Source organism: Falco naumanni, chromosome 6 (assembly GCF_017639655.2).
Source record: "Falco naumanni isolate bFalNau1 chromosome 6, bFalNau1.pat, whole genome shotgun sequence".
Taxonomy (NCBI): Eukaryota; Metazoa; Chordata; class Aves; order Falconiformes; family Falconidae; genus Falco; species Falco naumanni.
In genome coordinates this window covers 21,283,325-21,306,560 of record NC_054059.1, presented here as the reverse complement: position 1 = coordinate 21,306,560, position 23,236 = coordinate 21,283,325, and the positions used below count along the sequence as shown (strand labels likewise).

General features: G+C 34.4%; 1 protein-coding gene across 1 annotated transcript in view; it reads right to left on the bottom strand.

Annotated features, from left to right (window-relative positions):
- Positions 1-2,998: 2,998 nt before the first annotated feature.
- CSMD1 (CUB and Sushi multiple domains 1) overlaps positions 2,999-23,236 on the bottom strand; it is a 1,211,070-nt gene continuing 1,190,832 nt past the window's right edge. The window contains exons 66-70 of the mRNA XM_040599137.1: positions 19,343-19,504; positions 18,214-18,326; positions 17,394-17,481; positions 10,393-10,525; positions 2,999-6,549 (exon numbers count right to left, since the gene is read on the bottom strand). Of these exons, the coding sequence (XP_040455071.1) occupies positions 6,390-6,549; positions 10,393-10,525; positions 17,394-17,481; positions 18,214-18,326; positions 19,343-19,504 (656 nt within the window). The 3' untranslated portion in view covers positions 2,999-6,389. The remainder of the gene's footprint in view (positions 6,550-10,392; positions 10,526-17,393; positions 17,482-18,213; positions 18,327-19,342; positions 19,505-23,236) is intronic.

Sequence of the window (23,236 nt, the reverse complement as noted above, 5' to 3'; positions counted from 1 at the left end):
TTTTCTGATAGCTTTAGTTTCCTTTAACAAATTTCTATCTATGATCTTATTTTCATTGTTACCTATGTCCATCTTTTCAGTTGATACATATTTTCAATCCTGAATTACTTAGAATTTACTTCTAATGTTATTTACAATTTCATTGCTAAGCCAGTCTGGTGTCTGAACTGTTGATTTAAGGGGTCCATAAGGGTTTTTTATGCTTGACAAAATATTAAATTATTCTTAAAAATATATGATTCAGACATTTTTTTTGTTTGGCTGTTTGCATTTCTGTCTAGTCTTTTTCTTTGAGCAAATTTTACTTGTGTTCTTTTGCAGCATAAGTAAACTCAAAGTTTTAGTACACCAAAATACAAAGAGGTCTTTGGTTTCTATTTGATATTAATTTCCTAGGTTTAAAATTTATATCCTCAAAACCGTCTTTCAGCTGTTCTTTGGTCTTTAACCCAATTAAAGTACCAGTGTTTCTTCCTGTCAAGACCACCAGGCACATACGTTTCTTCTTTGTGGCAAGTTACCTACACCATGGTAAAAAGTATTCTCAAACTGGGAATGCTCCTTACATATTTTGTCTGCAAGGCATGACCCATAAAGAATTACCGGCAATTTTACTATGTCAAGTACTGCACTCCATGGAGAAAGAGGTAATGATAATTTCCTAGCACTGCTTTCAACAGCTTAGCTCTTGTAGCAATCTTCTTTGTAATTAACAACCTGGAGTTTCTCCTTAGGCTTTTGAAGCATCTGAACTCTAATCTTTCATGTCTAATTTGACTACTAATCAGTATACTATTGGGTGTAAGAGGGAAAAGGAGCACTATCCATTGTGTTTTGGGGTTTCCTGGCAAAAATAAAGAACTGATATGACTAGTCTACCCAACTTCAAGTGATTTCTGTTAGGAATCCTAGTGGAAAGATTTATGTTCCTCAGGCCAAAAGTGAGATGCCTAAGCTTTCCTCTTGTCTTAGTATTTCTTACTGGCTTAGTACAGCTGGTTCCACTCAGCTTGCTGGCTTCTGCAGATCATACAGGCAAATTCTTACCTCTGTCAGCATTTCTTCATGGACTGTAGGCACACAAATTGATGCTGAAGCTTCTACCAAGCAACAAACAGACCTGAAAGTTAAACACTGTAAAACTGAGCCAAATTTCCCCTGTGGATTAGCCTCCAAGCATATTCACATTTTTGTATATTTACTACTTATGTCTATAATTGAAAATATTTGTAATTTTATGTAAACATATATATGTATAACTATTTAGGAGGATCTTCTACTTCCTTATATCAAAAATAATCAAGTCCTGATAACGAATCACTAGGCCTATGTCAACCACTTTTTATTTACTTATTTTTTTATCCGCCATAGTGAGGTCCAGACTACAATCCTGTGCTTTTTGGTGGAAACCATTTTGTGTTAGAAGACTGTCATTGAGAAGGTTTTGAAACTGTAATACTGCTTTACTGTTGACTCAAAAAAATAAATAAAGGTCTCTGGGATGGATCTCTAAAGCTTTACTTTCTTTTTGTGCATTATGGACACATGCTTAAAAGTCATATATTCTACTTTTTTAAAGGTGGTAATCTGCAGAAGAGCTCTTCCTCTTCCACCTTCTGACCTCTGTTCTCTCAAGCATTGGGCCATATGCATTCAAGCTTCTGTGGTTTCAAGTTAGTAATCATACTAAAGCAGGTAGCAGTGTATTTCATGTAGCTTATTGGAGTTTGAAATTAAAAGCAGCTTTAAAAAAAGTATTTTCCATTTTGAGTAAATCACACCAATAGGTGTGCTATCCCTTTGGTACTGTTTATGACCTCACTGCTGCTACAGAGCTAGTAGATGCCAACTGAAACCCAAATAGATCTGTGCTTTATAGATTCAAGTGAGAGTAGCGCTTGCCTAACTTTATCCTCAATACACAGCTAAGACTTATTTTCTATAAATGGTTTCTCTAGAATCTGAAATTAAATATACCATGTTATATTTTTCAATAGCTCATAAGAGGAAGTAACTTCCAAAAGCTGGCACTGCAGTTTGGTGATAGTGAAAAGAACAATTGTTCACTTTGTGTATGTTTAGTTTATGTTAAACTGTTGTTTCTGTTCAGAGGTAATAAATGTGACTCCCTGTCAGATAATGCCTCAATATCTGCATTGAAACTGTTAGTGATTATAGCTTAGAGCTTAGTGTCAGAAAGAAATTCAGATCATTCTTAGACGAGAATTTTCAACAGCTGTCTGTAAGACAACATGTTACCACAAGGACACATTGTGAAGATCAGAAAGGGAGCAAGGACATGCACTTATCTTAGTTTTTTCTAAAAGTGAACCACAGTCATATACTACTACTGATTCCCAAAGGAATAATGGGCAGAATATTCTTGAAGCCTGGCTTATTCTTTCTTAAGCTGTCAACAAGTAAATTGAATACATAAATCCTTTACATGAATGCCAAGTAATTTCTTTTTTTTAAAAAATGTTTAGAATTTCAGGTTTTGATCATGAAAACACTAATATATGTAGCTATCTTTACGTATGTATTATCTTTTCAGTAGAACGATGTCCGTCTAGGTGACTGCAGAACTAGCTCTCAGATGTTAGTTGGAAACACCTCTGAATCCATGTGATCCATCACTTCCACAGGTAGGATGCAAGTCTGTGGAAGACCAAACAGCTTATTTTTTATAAAAACCCCAAATGTTCTGGGAATTTAAGTCCCATTTTAAAATATCTGAGTGGTAAGGTAACAGGAGGTAGATCCCATCTCACTAGACAGCACCTGAAAACTTTTGCCAAGTTACATAATGCTTGGGAACATGGAAGCTTTCAGATTCTACTGAACAATCTAATGCAATGAAAAATCAGTATCTGAGATTTAAAAGCATAAAAATAAACAGAAGAAAAAAGTTGATAAGAATAGGTCACACGAAAGCTGAAAATCTAAAATTAAATATTTAATTAGAACTCTGATTTTGTTTTCAAGGTAAGTGGCATTGCACAGGCTATATTACAATCTTTTATAGTTTTGGGGTTTTTTTTGCCAAAGAGAATACTCTTTAACAGGCCACTTTAATATTAATACATGTGTAATAGGATCAGAACTGAAAATCAGCTAAAGATGGTAAATTTTACATTATTGGGAAAATTACAATTTTTTTTGTATTGTAAAAACATTTATTTTTAACAATTTACCTACATTAATCAAAAAAGTACAGCATATTTAATAATTTTACAAATTCTTCATAAAAAATATATCTCTGTACAAAAAGTTCTTTTGCACCTACTTCATATCACAGCAGCATGTAGTGAAATGGCAGAATGAAATACTGGGAATGAAAATTAGATTGACTTGATCGTAATGCCAGCGTTTTTCCCCAACCCCCCACCCTTACCCTCCCACCTTTTTTTTTTTTTTTTTTCCTTTAATAACAGCTTTTCTTTGTTTACAAAATATTTTACACAAGAAAAAAAATTATTGCAGCTAGCCTGGAGAAAGGCAAGATGTGTGATACAAGCAGCAGTTTTCAACAGCTTTGAAGCACATAACCTGTTTTTTTAAAAAAACAAATATATAGCATGTATTATTAGCCCATCATAATGATCTGGTCAACACTGGGGGAAAAGTCTTCTGCATATATCTCATAAAGCAGATTTCCTGGCTGCCATTACCTGGCCACTGCACAACATTTTAAATCTTATCCTGATGAAGCACCATTTGTAAGTGCATGCATACACAGCTCTCTGTAAAATATCTTCAGGAGAAAGAAATCCAACCTGGACAGAAGACTCAAACATAGCAGAGAAGGAGAGGCATTTGAAGGATGTGGTTAGAACTGATAAAACTACAAGAGCTTTGTTTTACTTAGGTTCCACTCTGAAGCTCCTGTTTAACCAATACTCCAAACAAACATCTTAGGATAATTTGTCATTGTGCCCGAATTTTGAGTGTCCCTGATCAAACACCACTCAGGATAAACACTCTTTACATAACCTCCCCAAAATGAACCACTGGATAAGGGATTCACAGGATCTGGGCTCTCTGACACAAAAGATCAAATAATTTAACTATTCTCTTTTCTGGGACCTTTCCTCCAACACACTCCATGGTGGTCATGGTGAGACAGGCCACTGAAGAATACACTGTAAGGGCAGGAGTAGAAAGGATCAATAATGGCTGCTTCGCTTGTTTTCAATACTCCAATTTTTTTCTGCCACTGCCACCACAGAAAAACTTCCAGAGCATGAATGTCAATTTTGAATACCTGTCAAAACCGCAAATCACTCAACGGCTTTGCTCCCTGTCCCACTGTTCCTATGGAAGCTCTTACGTAAGGACTTCCTCTACATGGGGGAGGATCAGGACAACAGCTTTGATCTGATGACTTTGTTCTTTCTCAGAAAACATGAAGGGCTGTCAGATGTGACAGACAAATGAATCTCACTGCACAAAAACCTCAGAAACAAGCAAAAAAGGAAGCCAAAAACAACTAACAAAATGAACAAGGAACTGACTGGAAAGGATTATTTATTAAATTTTCTTCAGAGTTTCTTGCTCATATGAAGAATATAACAGCTGGAGGCCCTACAATACTGTATTATATTGCTGGTATTTTTCATCTAACAGACGTAGAGTTGTTAAGCTGACCAAGGGTTACCTGTGAAATTATCTGTCTGTTCTGCAGCATTAGCTGAAAAACCTGTTATTGGGCTTACGTTACCTTTTTGGTTTATGTATAACAGCCAGACCTACACACATATGGAGTTCAGAAACATTTTTCTACAGTTTTTGATAGCAACTGGACATTAGGACAGTTTGAAATTTAGAAAACTAAAACAAAACAACAAAAAACAACCCTGATTTTTTTAAAAAAAGCAAAGCGACCTTCCTGGCTTCTGAGCTCAATGTGTATGACTAAAATCAGATTTTGCTTCATTATTTCCTGTAATTTCCAGATCTTAAAACTCAGTTTAATTAATCTGCCCAATGGCATTCTTTCTTTCTTTGTCTGTTTTCATTCAATAAAACCTCTAATTCTAAGCAAATATTAATGATTTACTTAACCATTCATATTTACAGTTGTCAAACTTTCTCTGTCAAACTGTGGAAGTACAAAAGCAGTAAGCAGTGTGTTTAAAAAAATCTGAAAAGAAACAGAAAACAAAGATAGTTGAATACTTCCCTGTTCAAAGTAGAAACTGAGTGACAGATTGTTATAGACAATTTTCACTGGGTTTACATATGCTACTGTAATGTGTTTTAGTTCCATGTAACATCAGAAAATGATGTCATATTACAGGAAAATATGGAAAAAAATGCAAAAGGGAAGACTGTATTATGAGCACAGGCTCACAGGCTTTATGAGCTATCTAAAATAAATTACTATTCACATTTGTACATGGCAAGCAGCAATAGCTGCTAACCCCCCTGCTGTTAAATAGTATGATACTGACAATGGTGTTTGATGACTGATTTCAGAAGAAAACAATACTGGCAATGAAAATTTCTTAGAAATGGGCTCTTCTTCTGGCTGAAAGTCTCCAGTGACTTGTAATCATGTTTACAAAGAAATTTAGTCAAAAATTGACAAAATAAATGTTCTCCTCTATCGCACAAGTTTTTTACCGGTGCTAACCATGGGCTCATAATTTAATATTCCATCTAAATTTATTGTATGATGTTTTGCTTGGCAAAGAGTAAGTGAATGTCTATATACAATGGACAGTGTGTAGAAACCCTGTATATTTTTACCAGTATCTTACTCAGTCAGCCATAACACTCTAGTGCAAAAAAATTGTGCATTAACATTTTGCAATATAACGGCTGATTGGGAAATTGGCAAACCGCCCTATGTATGAGATACACTATAAGTTTCTTTAATTTTAGCAAGATTTCAATGGTAAAGCATTTGCAGGTGTATGCAACCTCAAGGAAGGTTGTCTTCTCCTTCAAGAGAGCTTTATTTCTTCAGAATATTCCTGGGGAAAATCTGTGGTGCTATCATTTGTCACAGTACTCAGAGGATTTATCCAAGTGCCCAGAAGTATGCATTGAAAGGCATCCAGCCACATACAAATATGAAAGTCTGAGGCATTAAATATGACAAAGTGGCATGACTCAGCAGTCTTCCTTAAAGTGTGCCTTGATTTGAAGCAGATGCAGCCAGGCATTTTGATCCACCCTTAAGATGAAAAAATATTCTTTGTCTGATCCCCAGAAGACTGACATGTTTTTACCAGAAAATTTAGCTGCATGTAGACTGACAGAAGATGTTAAAGATTACAGCAGCAAAGCCAAGAGAAGAAGGGAAACTGGTATATGGCACCAAAGGAATTACTGCTTGTCCATCAGAGGTATGGCTATGAATCAGTCATATTGGGCACTGAAGGCTATACCACTGTACAAACTGTGTTCAGAGTTGTATCAAACCTCACAGCCTTTGCCTCTGTGGGTTTTAAGTTTGTGTCATACATAGGATTCTCAAATGAAGCCTGTCCATTACTGTTTTCATGTCCAGCATACCCATTGTACTGTACTTTTGGTCTTGTTCTGGGAAAAAAAAAACACCAAGAAATAATCATTAGTAACCCTTAAAAATAAACATACCATAGCTATTGCAAATTTCATCTATAATGTTTCCACCTTGTGCACACAAGTTGCATGACTCTGTCTAAAAGTGATAAAAAGAGACTCATAAAGCATGCTGCAGGGGCTTAAAAAGTAACAGAAATCTATCTGGAAGTTATTTTTCTTAGCGTGAAGAGAATAAAACAAATTCCTAATGGGTAAATTGATGCTACAAAGCATAGACATAATGTGGGCAAAATATAGGTTTGCATTATCCTTTATAAAAACGTGGAAAAAATTACAATTTCATAGTTTGTGTTATTGCCAAAATTGGCAGCCAAATGTAAAGCAATGTACAACAAATGTACAAACAAAAGTAAAGTTGGAAGTGATAACATTTTAAGTATTTTCTTTCAGTAGTAACAATTACGGTATCTTCTGATGACATTTTCAGTTTTACGTTACTAGTCTGATCATAAAATAAACTTTACACAGAGTGGAAACACTTATTCCAGCTTTAATAAATTAACATCTTACCAATTTCCAACTATATATCCTTGTCTTTCTGAAGTATTGATATTCATGTCAAAAATATAGTAGCATCTTTAATTGGTGAATTTATTTTGATCACCATCAAGCATATTCTAACTAACTTTACTGGACATTTGTGATTTTACCCACACTAATTTTACAGTATATGTAGGAAGGCAACTGGACCATCTGTGCAAATGTTCTGATGAAGATCAATACAAATTGTCAATTTAAATTACTTGAATGGAGTAGATGACAAGGTGTACATAGAAAGATGAGAGTGAGTGGCTCCTAATTCATCCTTTCAGTAGCACCTTGGCATTTAGATGAGATAAACAAGGCAATCACAGACTTTATTGACTTAGATGTTTTTGAGCAAACATAGACAAAGTGGTTTAGTAATTTGCTGTTATCAGATCTTTACTACCTTTCCAGAGCAGAAAGTTAGCATTGCAACACTGAACTGTTGTAACAGGTCTCCTGGGTACTACTAAATCTAAGTCAATGCAGTCGGTCAGCATAGCTTCAATCAGGTAACTTGCACTGACATAGCAAGCATCCAGAACGTTGTACTACTAGTGGTAGTAAACTTCAGAGATTTCTGTTCAGTTCTCTAGTCAGTAATTTCAGTTATTCCAGATAGATCTGCCATAGCACACCTGCTTACAACCATAAATATTTCTAACAATACAATCTGATAAATACTGTGACAGATACTTTATCTGTCCAAACATATGTAATCAAATCCTGACTAATAGTCACATAATTTTTGACATTTGAATGTCAAAGGATACAAAAAATTATCTTTCAGTAACCACTCTTCTATTTTGGATAGTGTTTTACCACCACAAATAACCTATCAAAACTTCAAGGATGTTCACATTTTTATACAAAGTTCCATTAGAATATATTAAGCCAATAATTAAATGAAAACTAAAACAGAATTGTGCAGACTTAATGATAGATCTGGTAAAACTGTATTCTCTTGTATTATAATTCACTACTTTAACCTTAAACCTCTTAGCATCTAAAAGTATATAAACAAATATATAAGGGACATTCAGTATGTAGTTTTACATATGTAATTGAAATAGAGCAAGTAAGTCAATGAAGGAGTGCAAAATGTAGACACCTGGTTGCTTAATACCTGTAATTAGAAAAGAATCTCATGGTAAAACTTCAGGAAAGCATTCTTGAATATCAAATTCTTTTTTAGAAAGTTATTCTGGTTTAGGAAAATTATCACTGGAAAGATGTCAGTAATGGAAACTGACAATCTACCAATAATTTGTCACTCATAAATATTTTTTTTTTTTGCATATTTTCATTTTAGAAGTAACAAACCGTGCTTAGAAATCTTAACTAGGAGCTTTCCTAAGTGTAAGTAATGAAATATATTTTAATTTTGTTTAGAAACACTGAGATGCTATCTTCATTCCTGAAGCAACCCTCATCTTTCAGATAAAAGGTGCATAAACCGTGTAAAAAAGGTTTAACAACCGTGGTTCTAACTAGGTAATACTAATCTGACATAGGCACAGCAGAAACATCCGTAAAATTGTCCCCTAAGAAGACCTTCAAATTCCCTGATATAGAGGGTCTCTAGGGGCACAACATCATGGTAAAAATTTCATGTTGTTATTCTGGTTGTTAATTTCAAAAAAGCCCCTTCAAACGTCACAGATTCTGTTCTCTTTCCTTTGGAGCATCCCTTGTTTTGAAGAGAATAAAGGTGACCTACAGTTACTATACATCAATAATCAACTTGTCAATTTTCTGATGAAAATATGATACTGATAACTCCTCTAAAAACTGTGGTTTAACAGGCTAAATAGTTTGAAAATACAAAAAAAGGAAGAATATTCTTTGAAAGGCTAAGTTATGAGTAACATCTCCTTTTTCAAGTATCTAATGCATTTAAATTAGATTAAGGTTGGCAGAACTGCAATGATGCATCAGCAGCACCATAAGCACTGGGATTACAGCTGCTCATAAGACTAAGTTTTAGTTCTACTAAATATATATATATTTCTACTAAATAGAAAACAGAATCTCCACTGCTTATGTAGGACATAACAAACTTCATAGAATAAACCACAAATTGTACCCCTATGTCACAATACAGTTTTATTAATTTTTTCTTAATTTTGCTTCCTCTTTCTAAGAGCAAAGTTAAGTTACAGCACTGTTCTCTTTATATTCCATCTTTTTGCCCGATCAGAATGCCTGTGCTTTTATGCTGCTGTTTAGGTTCCCCATGCTGCAGAACAGGAGCTATCTGAGAATGCTGATCTGTAGGCATCAGGAAGGCATCTTACCATACATGTTCTGAGACAGAGTTCACAGCTCTTCCTGAGCAGTTTTTTTCTACAAAAGTCTGTATTACATTTCCGGACATGTATCATTTTAACTGGAGTTCAGAAGTTCAAGCTCCACCGCAATTTCTCTTCCCCAAATGATCTAATGCTGAGATAGGTAGACAGTCTAGTCCATCACAGGGAAATGGTGGACTTCAGTTTGTCTATGTGCTTTCTTACAATCACATAACACTCTTGGTATCATGATTATAGGACCAAAGTTTTGAAAGTGTGTTATTAAAACTCAGCATTTCTGTTAAAGGGCATTTTGCAAACTGCAAATAACACAAAGAGGTCACAGCATATTATAGCTCAATATAAAACAGTAAGAATTGTTCCAGAAAGCTCTAGCCAAATAGCACTCAGAATGAACAAATGTTCAAAAGACACATAGGTATCGGCTCCTAAACCAAATTTCAGAAAAGATGGTTAGATTTATTATATTATCTAATGCCATATAAAAGTTCCATATGAGCTGAAGTGATGCCAATTCTAGTAGTATCCACTAGCTTATTCAGCACGTACTGTAAATGGTATCATTATGGGCTGTTCCCTCATGGGATTTATAGATTTTTCAGCTTGTGTAATTAATACTCATAAGCATTTTGAAAGAAGCAGCATACATTCAATTTAATAAAGCACTACCATGAAAAAATAAAACGTGATGTGAGATTTCAATCTGATTCAGTCTTAACGAACCAAGAAGGTTGATAGGTCTTTGCTATTTACACAGTGACTAATTTTTCTAATTGTTCACCATTAAGAACTGCCCTGCACTGAATCCCTTCATGGGAATATTTAGAAATATTTGTCTTTCTAAAGTAACAATATTCTTGAAAGCTTAGCATTATGTTCTCCAGTTACACTTACTTATCAAAATTAAAACAAAAAGCTTTATATGTAAAATATGTATATGAATAAGTAACATTTACAATACCTGTGTTTGTAGAGGTAAAATGCAAACCCTGATAATATTAGAGCAAAGAATGGTACCAGGATGGCAGCTGCAACAGAACTGCTGTTTGTACCGTAATAGTGATTTGAAAGGTCTGTGTCTGCACTCAAAGGACCTAAAAAAAAAAAAACAAGCCACAAATAAAATTCCCAGGTTCCCTATCTCACAGTTCTCTTTTTATTCAAAAATGAAGAAAAATGGTCATTGTGTCTTGATAAAATAATTCTATTCAAAACCATGAAATAAGTAGCATGAGTATCATAAATCATGATAATACTAATTAATACTGTATCAATAACTATCAAAATTATTTTATGAGAGTATTCAGCAAATAAAAGAATTATGAACTACAACTCTCATAAGCCTCTAATTTAATGGAGTTAAGCCATAACATTCTGGAAAAAAAAAATAACACTGCAAAAATATTCTATGCCTGCAGTCTTAATATTCAGCTTAGAATATTAAGAACAAGCTATGTGTGACCACATCAAACATGAAAAAGGAAGAGAAAATTGAGATAACTGCAATAAACCACAATGATTCTGCTTAGCTCAATAGCACTCCCAAGGCTGTGCACCTGTGTGCATGTCCTGGCTGCTTTGCAAACCCCTTTCACAGGTGAGACATGAGCATGTTTTAGAGCCTTTGGCAGCAGGGTTTGCACTGGGATAAAACTGAGGTGCAGGGGATACAAAGGCAATCACGGAAGACATGGCCTTGCTGGGCTCCTGTTGTGGACAAGAAGATAACCTGGACTGTAAAGGATTTTGCAGAATTCATTTTCCCATCAGTATAAAGAAAGACATTGTTAATGATGGCCAACTTGACAATTCAGATTGCGCAGGGTAGAAATAATTTTATAGTGAAAAATACAGAAAACTTTAATAGAAAAAAAAATATTTTGAGACCCAACTCCATGTTGCTAGTTTGAACTCACAGCTCTTCAGAGAGCAATATATAGATACTATCCAAGGAGAGACCGGGACAGAAGAAAGTACAGCAAGGATGGGGCTAGGACAGACATCTGGACTTGCTATTCTGGAATATTTTTGCTGACGCTAGTAAAGAAGAAGAAAAGACCCTGTATTTACCATTCAGAAATGCTACAGCCCACCAGTACATACTTTCTCAAACCACTACTACCTTATTGATGGCAACAGCATCAGTCTTTTCAGGACTTTAGCACAAACCAGTTATATAGCAGAGGCACAGCCATTGCACTGTTTTCAGCAGCCTGCTCAAATATCCAAGTTGCAAAACTGAGAAAGAAGCAAACAATTCTATGATTTCTTGCAGTTCAAGCTCAAAGCAAAAATGGAACGAGGTAAATTTTTGTTCTGTTAGGTATTTTTAAACCTTAGGTGGTTTACATCTAAAAGATGTTTTAAAAGGGAAGGCTCCAGGGAGACCTTATAGTAGCCTTCCAGTACCTCAGGGGGGCCTACAATAAAGCTGGAGAGGGATGTTTTTTACAAGGACATGTAGCAACAGGGCAAAGGGTAGTGATTTTAACCTGAAAGAGGGTAGATTTAGATTAGCTATTAGGAAGAAATTCTTTACTGTGAGGCTTGTGAGGCACTGGCACAGGTTGTCCAGAGAAGCTGTGGCTGCCCCATCCCTGGAAGTGTTTAATGCCAGGTTGGATGGGGCTTTGAGCAACCTGGTCTAGTGGAAGGTGTCCCTGCCCATGGCAGGGGGCTGGAACCAGATGATCTTTAAGGTCTCTTCCAACCCAAACCATTCTATGATTCTATGTTTCAATTGCTAATATTATAACACATTTTCTGCAATTTATTTTACAAAACATATTGAATTCTAGGAAGTAATTAAGTTCCCTTTGAAATGAAGACAGCCCCCCTTCCCCCCCCCCCCCAGGTATTTCAGAATTGCCAGATTTGATCACTAAACATGACAATACTGTACTTCAACGTATTTTACCACCATGATGTACTCTGGAAACATTTAAAACCCACCAGGACACGAGACTGTGTGACCTGTTCTAGGTGAACCTGCTTTATCAGGGGGTTGGACTAGATGATCTCCAGGGGTTCCTTCTAACCCTGACCATTCTGTAATTCTGTGATTTCAGACTTCTGTATATTTCTCTGAAAATCTTTTCAAATTAATAAACCTACTATTGTGGTAGAGGGATCATGTTATTAGTTTTATCACACTATTGTGCAGTATCTTAATTACATTGAACTGTTTTAGAGTAGAACCAGTGTATTATAAGAATATTTGGAGTTTAGTAATCCAGTATCTGTCCCAAGACTCAAGGTGTGGAAGGCCTGTTAGCATAATTATATGTATTTGTATTGTATGGCACATGTACTAGACATTCTCCAAGCAAATTAAATTAAATACAGATAGAATCAAGTAGTTACCACAGTTAAGAAAAGTTTAAGAAATGTTAATTGATATGCTCCTTTGAATTTTTTATTGGATAGAAGAAGTGATAGAAGTTTAAAAAGCTGCATGCAGTTATCACTGCCTTTATCCTTTACTATCACAATCCCCAGCTGTTTTTCCAATTGTTTGGAGTAATTAATAAAAAATATGGCAATGATCAAATTCATTGTAGTCATCTTGTATCAGAAAAAAACCTGGAATTGATATTCCAATTATTATTTAAAATTCCAGCCAAGTACCAAATCAAACAGAAATATTTATGGCCAACAAACTTAATTTATATCTCAAAACTATTATCATGGCACATATGATATATACATTTTAATGTATCTGTTTGAAGTAGCAGAAAAATTATAAAATATCTAACCAGAATTCAGCTAAAAGAAAACAATGGTTTGAAATTGACAATAAGCAATTCTTGGTATGGAATTTTTTAAAATGTTACAATTTTTTTCTGTGTAACTCAATATTTAAAACTAGGCACAAACTTAAATTTAGATAATCTATATAGTTATGTCTTCGATAACTGACTCGTATTTAATATTTAGTACCCAAAACTCCTATTGGAGATAACTGAATATTCTATATCACTACAGTTTTTTAAAAAAACACATTTAGGGTAACCAAGCTTGACATTTTTAAAAGAAGTTTATAGCCTTTAATTGGCATCAGAGGAGTGTTGATCAGGTCTGGACTGTGCATTAGGTGTTCTTTTCATTGTTGAAGAGAAAATTTGCTGCAGTTTTGGGTAATTTGAATTTTATTCATGTATGAAACTCAGTATAGCTTCATCACAATCTGGTCTCCTTATACAATCAAATTCAGAGCTTCTTGTGATTAACATACCCTGATGTGAACTTTGTATATCTTCTGACAGCATTATCATGATGAGAAATAGGTAAACCTATTTTATTGCTCTAAATTAGATATTAATTACTATAACAGCAACAATCAGAAAAGTGCACATATCTGCATGCTAATAGACAAAAAAAAAAAATATCCAAAGGATAGTTTGGTTTCCTTTTAATTAAAAAAGCTATACTTTGTCACTGGTCAACATGTTATTAATAGAGAGATATTCAGTAAGATTATAAATGGTTTTTAAACATTTCACAGAATAACAGGGGTTCCTTTACCCTCCTAAAACAAGCAGCAGTCAGGTGAAGTTCAAATTCTGGTAATACACAATGAAGTCGTTATTGTGCAGGCTGTGTACTTCTATCTTTTAGGTGGTTACTGAGTTTTCCCCTTTATACATGCTAGAAAATAGTATTTTTTTGTAAGAAAATATTCATTAAGAGCATTTCCTTATCATTGTTTGGAGCTTTCAAATGCATTTTCCCTGTTAACTCCTAGCCCAGGGTTTCAATTGTCTCACATCAGTACAGCATAGCTGTTTTACTAAGTGTTGAACTGGAAGAAAGTGTGACAGCGAAAGCCATGCAAAATAAGAAAAGCAGAATTACAGATAAAAGAGTAATTCCTGAGACAAGGATGGTTAGCAGCTCAAGGATTTAAGAGAAATAATACCAACATGGAAAGCAAGTCAGCAGCTTCCAAGGAGCAACACAGGCTGGAATTTTTTCACTTGACTGATAACTGCTGGATAGCAAAAATTCTTTGGGTGTCTCAATGGGTGTGAGCAGTGTGTTAATATGGAGTCTCACAGCCCATTTGTCCTATCTACTTGTGCATCAGCTAATGCAGAACTGTTTTGCATTCTGAAGCTCTGAGTATCCTGTTTAGATGTAGAGTTTCTTCATGATTGATGAAAGCTGTGCAAAATGATCTGGAGAGAAAGTATGACACCTTTACAGAATGAAAGTTAAAATTCACGTGTTATGATGTTCAGTGCTTTTAAGAATTGATCAGATCAAAGCTATTGATCTAATATATCACAAATGCAAAATAATTATTCATATTTCATATTTCTTTTCAATATTTTTTATCTCAATCTAGACAAGCTAAAAAGTACTTCGAAGAATAAAAAAGGAAAGAGAAGTGGATCATTGTATTTCCCCAGAGGAAATAAACATCAGAAAATAATAATTTGGTGAAGTAAGTTTCTCTTCTCACAAAGCCACCTTTTCATACAGTTTTAGGGGACAGTCCAGACTGGAATGAACAAGGCCGAGATTTTAGAATAAACGTCTTCTAGGACTGTAGTGGTGAGGCACAGATATCCAGCAATTACAGAAACTGAACTTAGCCGCAGAGTTGCAGCCTTTAGAGACTAAGTTATTAAAACATAACAAAACAAACAAAAAGCCTCCAGCAATGACCGATTACTTGGCAAAACAGGTTAAATAATCTGGTGTCATAATGCGAGCCCCTTAAGCAGGCTCAGATACAGTTCTAACTCTTTTGGCAGACTGGTAACAGAGATTTCTTTGCCCTTGGGGTTATTCTCTAAGGCTACAAGCAAACAGAATTGCTTCTGAAAGAGGATAAACAGTACTTAAAAACAAAAAAGTTCTTTCTGTTTTCATGTCATTAAGTTCCAAGGCAGCATATACACTAAGCCTGGTCTTTCTCTAGTATTGTGTGACATGGAATTCTTCATCAAATACCCAATGTCTTTCACACTTAACCGAGTATTTCTCAGTAAATTCTGTTTTTTGAAATATGTTTATAGGTGAAGAATTTCATATTACATTATGTATGCACCAGTTCATGCATAGTTTATGCATATTTCCGGTTTAGTATAAAGACAGCAAATACTTTAACTGCCTGAAGAAATGGAAATATCTTAAGTCTTCAGCTGGAGGACATATGAGATCATTACCTTAGCAGAACATTCATGAACAGAATAGATTTTAAAAACCAAGCAAGTTATCCTTGAATATAAGAGGGTATGGATAAATATTATGACCTGTGTTGGCTGAGGTTTTGCTGTTTCCTTTTAGCTGTAGGTTCTTCAGCAGAAGAAAAACAACCTACAGAATATCAGTATCTATTTATCAATCACATAAAGAAATCTTCTAAAGGAGACAGTATGTGTATTTGTAGCAAGCTCTCTGCATGTCAAAGCTGAAGACAAGAGCCCCTCAGCCTAGGAATGCATGTGTAACTTGGACACTGGCTCCTCACTAGCCTTCGGAACAGACAAACTGAGCTCTCACATTGCAACTTCACACTGCAATATGGAGAGTGTTTTCCACTACCATAGAATATACCCACTGGAGAATCTTTAATAGTCATTCTGCTTGTTCTTCATTTACCCCCATGAGTTTTTCATTTCACTGCTAGAACACATGGATCCAAATTTTGTTAGGTAGCTGGAAAACTATGGATAACTTTTTTGGCTGGGCTTAAGAAAAAAAAAAAACCCACAGAAACACTGCCAACTCACCTGCCGCAAAGCAAGCCAACAAACCATACTCTCACTCTTTTGAGATATCATAGGCTGCTAACAGGACAGATGCTCTACCTTTACAGTGTGCTTGTCAACATCAGAAAGAAAAAGCAGCTTAGATGTTTCAGTAATAAGGTTTACACAAACGTACATACACACTAATAATCTGTCCCACATAGTTTACTCTGAAAACTGTGTTTAGCTTCAGTAACTGGCAGTTCTTAGGCTGAGACCGAAGACTAAGGTTTCCTCACTTTGTGACTAAACATACATGGCAATTTGAGAGGTGGCCAAAATGAGAAAATCCACAGCATAACTGCTATTACAGCAGTTACTAGAGCAAAAAAAGAGAAGGGAGATTTGGCAGAACTGTAAAGGGCATTGGGTACAGCACCAACGAAACTATTGGAACCAAGGCAATTTATAAAATGTAGATGCAGTCTGCTATAGAGATATAGGTTAGACTGTCTCCTCCTCCTAGCCTAGTACTTTGCTGTATATACACCATGATTTGACCACTCTGCAATAATTCCAGGTTCCAGAAATGGAGATATCTGCACTTGGTATTTGCCAAAAATATTTCATGATTAAATATGCCATAAGTATTATTTATATTTATGTATTTATTAGTTTTTATGAAAAAATCATTTTATGAGTAAAATAACTAGTTTTTCACCAGCTGCTGAAGCACTTGTAGTCCATAGCTGTAATATATACCTCAGTCACTCATTTCACATTCTTAGTGACACAGAATTTCATCTAAATACATATACATTCTGCAAACATCCACTAGCCACAAGTCCTCTCCAAATCACACTACTAAAATCAGTGTTGATTCTGTTCTTTTAATTTCCTATATGATTCTGCCTGCAATTTAGACATCAGAAAAGAAAATGTCTTTGCATTGCATGACACACCTGTTACTTTCAAAAAGACATTCACAGAAAAGCAAACTTGCAATGTCATTCTCTTTAGCAGCATCCTGTAGTCATCTTATTAGGTTGCTATATTAGAAAACATGACATAGTGAAGGTTAAGTAGAGTTAAATTGGGATCTGAACTGTACGTTTCAAATATGCATATTTCACTATATTTTTTATAATAGCAATAGCATGAAATAAACATGCTTACTTCAGCTAGATAGCAGAGTCATTTGTTGAATTCACTCTTGCAAGACCCAAAAATATTATACATATTAAAGCTCTATGAATGTGTTTACCTTGTCTTTGGAGCATAAATTTTCCAAAGTCTTTTCCATGTATATCACCTTGATAGGTAAAAACACCTCTTTCAAGCCCTGAGGATACCTAAAATATGTTGAAACAGAAAAAAGATTTCTATAACAAATAAATGAGAATGTTTAGCCACTTATTTTCTGACTTAAAGTAGATCTACGGATCCCAGATTCTCACTTTTATCCTTTAAGAACTCTCTGTGCTTATACAATATTTATCATTTTAAGTGCGCAACAGTATTAAACAAAGTTTCAAAATAACACCTTCAATTACTTTGAAATATATGATATATATTGCTGGGTTTTAAAATTCTTTATCTGGCATACACATAATTGAATTAGTGTATTGATACATAAGTCCACTGAATTGTCAGATTTAAAATAATTTTTCATAGAAAACAACATGAGGCATAAAGGGGAACTGTAAAGAGTAAAATAACACTCTTTTTCATCAAGATTAGATGTAATTTTATTACAGTGAACTGTTTACCAAACTAAAAAAGGACAGTATTTTTAAAGGCAAATTTCCCACTCTCATATAAGAAAACAAGGCAAAACCATGGCAAAATGAGCTCATTCACTGCAATTTCCCCTTAGAAAACTAAAAATTATAACGAGAGTGAGGCAGACATAAGATTATATACAAATTTCTGAAAAGAAAAATAATGTGTTCTCTACACTGAGGTCTAGAGTGCTGCATTCCATATTTGTAATATAAAAAATTGGAGATATTTGTATAGGAAATCACAAATTATTTCAACCTTTAAACTCAGCAAGCTTTATCCATAGCAGTCTATTTACTTACATAACCATCTAGTGCCCAGTTTTCATTTTCAAACTTGCTTACAAAAATGTCACTAGGTCCTTTAATCTGAAAAGCTTTCAAGAGCAAATGGGTTTCTTCTTTCTTGTAAACACCTAGTAACATAAAGGAAGTAACACGTGCCTTTTAAATAATTTTTCAGCCACTTTGTTCAAATATCCTGTCAAAGCTAAACATATTGCTTTAGAACTAAAATATCTTGTAGAAAACATTCTGTACTGACAAAATTTTTAATACCAGGATCTTATTTTACTGATCTTTCACCCATATCTTACTTGATAACAGGATGAAAGGTGGGTTTGTACTGTTTAATTGTATAAAGAAATGTGCAAGAATATTTTTCTTTTCGTACAGTATTTCAATAATTCTGAATACAGATAAAATTCCTTGCCTGGAATTTCCCTGAATTGGAAAAAAAAAAATGCATTTTACTGATATTACAGCAGTATATTGCTATAGTAAATATCGATGGCACAGTGAAAGAAAATTTGCTATTTGGCAGCCAACTACTGAAATTCTCTCTGAACCCTTGACTTTAGAAGGTACTGATAGCTCGTAATCCTCTTTTGAAATACAACCGTGATCAGAGGCTAAATCAGAACTTCACAGTCAGATTTGCAGAAAGGAATGCATGATGTTGATGAAAAAGTATGCATAATTTACAAAGTTATTTAATGATCTGTGTCTACTTTATGTTACGCCATTTTCAAGACCATGTTACTTTTAAGCAGATATTAATCAGTATTGAATAATGGAGCTTTTCAATGGTACAGTTCTTAAAATGCTTATATACACTTTGTCTGCCACTTCAATATTACCTGTGAGTTCAACATATCAATACTATCCAACAGTCCGAGATTAAAAAACCCTACCTCAATATTTATTTGAAATGTAAGGGGGGAAATAGGTGGGTGACCCCATATAAACTGACTGAAATCTGTGTGGACCATTACATTAGGACCTTTCCTTTTGCAAAATAAGCAGAAAAACATTTTTAGTGAAAACATAAAGTTTTTGTTTCGTTTTGTGTTTGGCATAAAATAAAACAAAACTGAACAGATGAAAAATATTAAATGAACAGCTTTTTTTTAACACCAAATTCTAAACCTACCTGATAGTTTGAGCTGTATGTTGGATGCCTCAATGAATGTAGCATTCACTTTGCTGCTTGTAGTATTGAACCAATCAACAGTCAGAGTAGCAGGCTGTCTTTTTCCTAAATATTCATAAAACCCTTTCCACAGTGAATTTATAAAAAACACATCTGAGGGAACTAAATAAACGTGGGCAAAAGAGAAACAAAGAAAGGAGTAAACTACAACAAAGTAGCAATCTTTCCAGTCATATTTATGTTCTTCATTTTTTCTGTTACAGCAGCAATCCACTGTTCTAAGGAGGTATTATAGTAAAAATTTTACAACAGTAAAGACAATATATCTAATGACCTTTCCACATAATTGCCTATGTTATACTGCCCATTACTATATGGTCTTAAATAACCTCACACTTCATAGCTTGTGCGCTTCAGTGAATGTCCTCAAGACTATGAAAAATAATGGACTCTTCCCCTAAACTCTGTAGCTTTCAAGTATGATGAAAAAGAGGAGAATAATATTCTGAAGTCAGAGATTCCTGGAAGGAGGCACTGTCTTAGACCATCCCTTTTATTTCATGAACCTACTAAAGCAGCACTGTGTGTGATTTTCAACTGAATATCAACCTGAATATTCAACTGAATTCACTGAATTCCAGATACAGTTTAGCACAAGCTTTTTATCAGTCATTTTTAGATACCACACCTTTTCTCCTTACAATATTACTGCACTTCTGAACAGTGAAATTGCCACAGCAGGCCACATTTTTAATTTAAAATAAAGGTCTGTTTATCAGAAACTGCAGTTCGAATAATCTGAAGTAAAAATATCTATAAAATGAAGCATGAACTAAAGGAAGAAGTATATGTATTTGGGTGATTTGTTTGATGTTATGTTTTTCCTCTATATAGAAAAAGTAAAGTACTTATAGGTCATTAAATGTCGTGTTTAAAATATTTGGCTATATCACTAGCAGAGTAGAAAAAGTCTCTCATTCAACAGTATGATATTAACATTAATTGAAAAGGAAACGAACAAGAGTAAAAAATTCTTAGGAGAAAATTTTATGTCAGATACATTTACAGGGTGCTACATGTCTTGAACATTTGTTTCTCCCCTATGCATTGCTACATTTCTCCCATATATTTTGCTGTTATAAAATTTGGGGAAGGCTTCCTCGAAACATGACAGTTACATTAAACAGTTCGGTTGTCTGAAAGACTTCAATTCTCCTCCTGGCCAGGCAGCACCCAGTGTTTCCTGGCAGCTTCTGACAAGTGAAAATAGACATTTTCCCACTTAATTCTAAGATCTTTCTAGCATTACAATTTGAGAAGTAAAGCTTTAAGAATCAAAATAAAACTTCATAAAAAGAACTGTTTAACCAATCATGATAGCTTGACAAAATGACAGCCTTAGCAACTATTAAACTTCACCCTTACTATCCATGACCACTACAAATGATACTTGCTAAAGAGGGATATTAGACATTTCAAACTCTTCTAATTAAACCTTTAAAAAAATTATTATATTTTTTGCATTTTATCAAATTCTGAGCATGTGTAAAGGCAACTGTCTATACTGAAGGTAATTTATCAGTGCAGGTACGCTATGTACCTATTTTGAATAATTTCTATGGGTATTCCCCCGTCACCTAATCACTGATTGCAAAAATGAATAAAAAAGAAATTCAGGTCAACAATACCATATATTTCCAACAAAATTTACTGACAGGCAGTACATATAAAAATCTGTTGATTGATTAACTGTTGACTGTCTCTTAATCATATTATTGCACTTCCTAGTACATATTTCGTAAAGGTGAAGGATCATCACTTCTTCTATGTCTTTTGCCTTCTAATTATGCAAAAGCCACAAACAAACATTCAAGTTCAATGTGGCACAATTTCAAAGCATCATTAGTGTGTTGTCTGTATCACCACTTGATTCCAAGGGACTGGAGACCCACTATGTGACTTTGAGGTACAACAGCTTCAAAGAATCTTAACTTTTCCTTTTCCAAAGCAAAAGTCAGTTAGGACTAGGGCTTTACACAAGGTAACTTCAACTTAATACTAAAAATCTGAAGCACTAAATTTCAGTTGGTATCTCACAGCCCTTAGGATTTATATAATTTCTGCAAAAATATGAATTCTGTAAAGGTTCTTTCAGACTCTTTCCTACTTATTCCTCCTTGCTTTGCCTCTGTAGTGACCTACAGTAAATTTGAAACCTGGCATTTTAAAAATAAATTAGAATGATTGTTATCTGTCTTTGGTTTTAATTAAAATAGTGTGTCTGAAGTTATTCTCATGTTGGTGAACATCTAGTGTTATTGGTATGAACCTAACAGGTACTATGTATGACTTTCATAAGGGAGCAGACACCATACTTCTTTTGTGACATTCAACATCCTCAGTATCTATCTTCTCTAACCATTCTGTCAATAATTGCTGTTAAACTTTACAATATAGTACAATTGACTCAGTATTTCCAGAATTTGTACTTGCTGCATCTGGACAGAATCAGTAGGGGAGAAAATAGATTTCTGTCTCCCCTGTCATGTGCCAAGCCCTTACAATGTCCCTGCCTTTCCCACCCACTGTGGGCCAAGGCAGAACGAGAATAATGAACTGTGTATTTTTATACTAAGACTGCACCAACTATGGATTCTCAGAACACGAGGAGAACAGGGATATCCATGGCTACTCATTAAAACAGCTTCCTAGCTATTTGTGCAAAGACTGTACAAAACAGTGAGAACCATGGGAAGCAGAGTACTGTAGTTCTTAAACTTCACGTGGGTATTGTGAGAAATTGTTAGCTGCAACTTATACTCAATTATAATTTACAGTACTATAAAAAAACAGTTACTATTGCTTATGAAAATTTAACTCTGGTAAAAAAATAGAAATTCAATAAAAAAGAATAATAAACATAATTTGTACTCAGATATCCAAAGGTGGGAAATCAGAACATGAACCTGTTCTTTTAAAAAATCTCTAGTTTAGCAACATTAGCTTCATTCCATTAAAAAAAAAAAAATAGCAGCAAATGGCATTCTGCCAAAAGCCAAGATAGCAAGGTAAAGAAAATGCTCCAAAATACATAGTGTTCCATACTACAGAGAATTCACGATTTTGAAAGACAAATAATAGTGCAGATTTGGGTTTTAAAAACAGCTTAAAACTTTTTCTTGTTAATTACTATCATTTGTTACCCAGTTTCAGTTCTCTGCTTACTACTATTAGAATTTTCAATCATAATATTTTTTTTAATGCTTTTCAAATAGTACTTATCACAACTAGTTATAAGGAACATGATGTAGTGTGAGTTGATACTGATGTTCTGCATAATGAGTATATTTGGAGAACTGAGATATAGATAGATAGATAGATAGATAGATAGATAGATAGATAGATAGATAGATAGATAGATAGATAGATAGATAGATAGATAGATAGATAGACAGATAAAATTGGCATTTAAACTTCAATATCTGTGTGGTAGCAGATTAATGCACACCTTAGGTGTTGGTGAGCTGAATCCTCTAATAATTGAAGACTGTATAGTAATTACAATGAATGCACTTTATATCCTGCTTTATTGTGAGTCTGTAGAAGCAATACATTTGAGAAAAACTCATTTATGGTTTCACCTGACACTCTCACTAATAAACTCACCAGAAAGGTTAATTATTAGCAGAAATACCTTTTTATCCCATCTACTCTACAGAGTCCTTCTGTGAACTGCCATGAGTGTGAACCATTAATCTTCTTTTCCCTGCAGCTTGCTAAAATTCAGAAGATAGAGTCACAAGCTCATTTATTTTGTGAAAACTCTGCTCATTGTTAAATACGTCTGTAAAAAAAAATATTAAGCCTTTCACGTTCTGAAAATGATTGAACCTA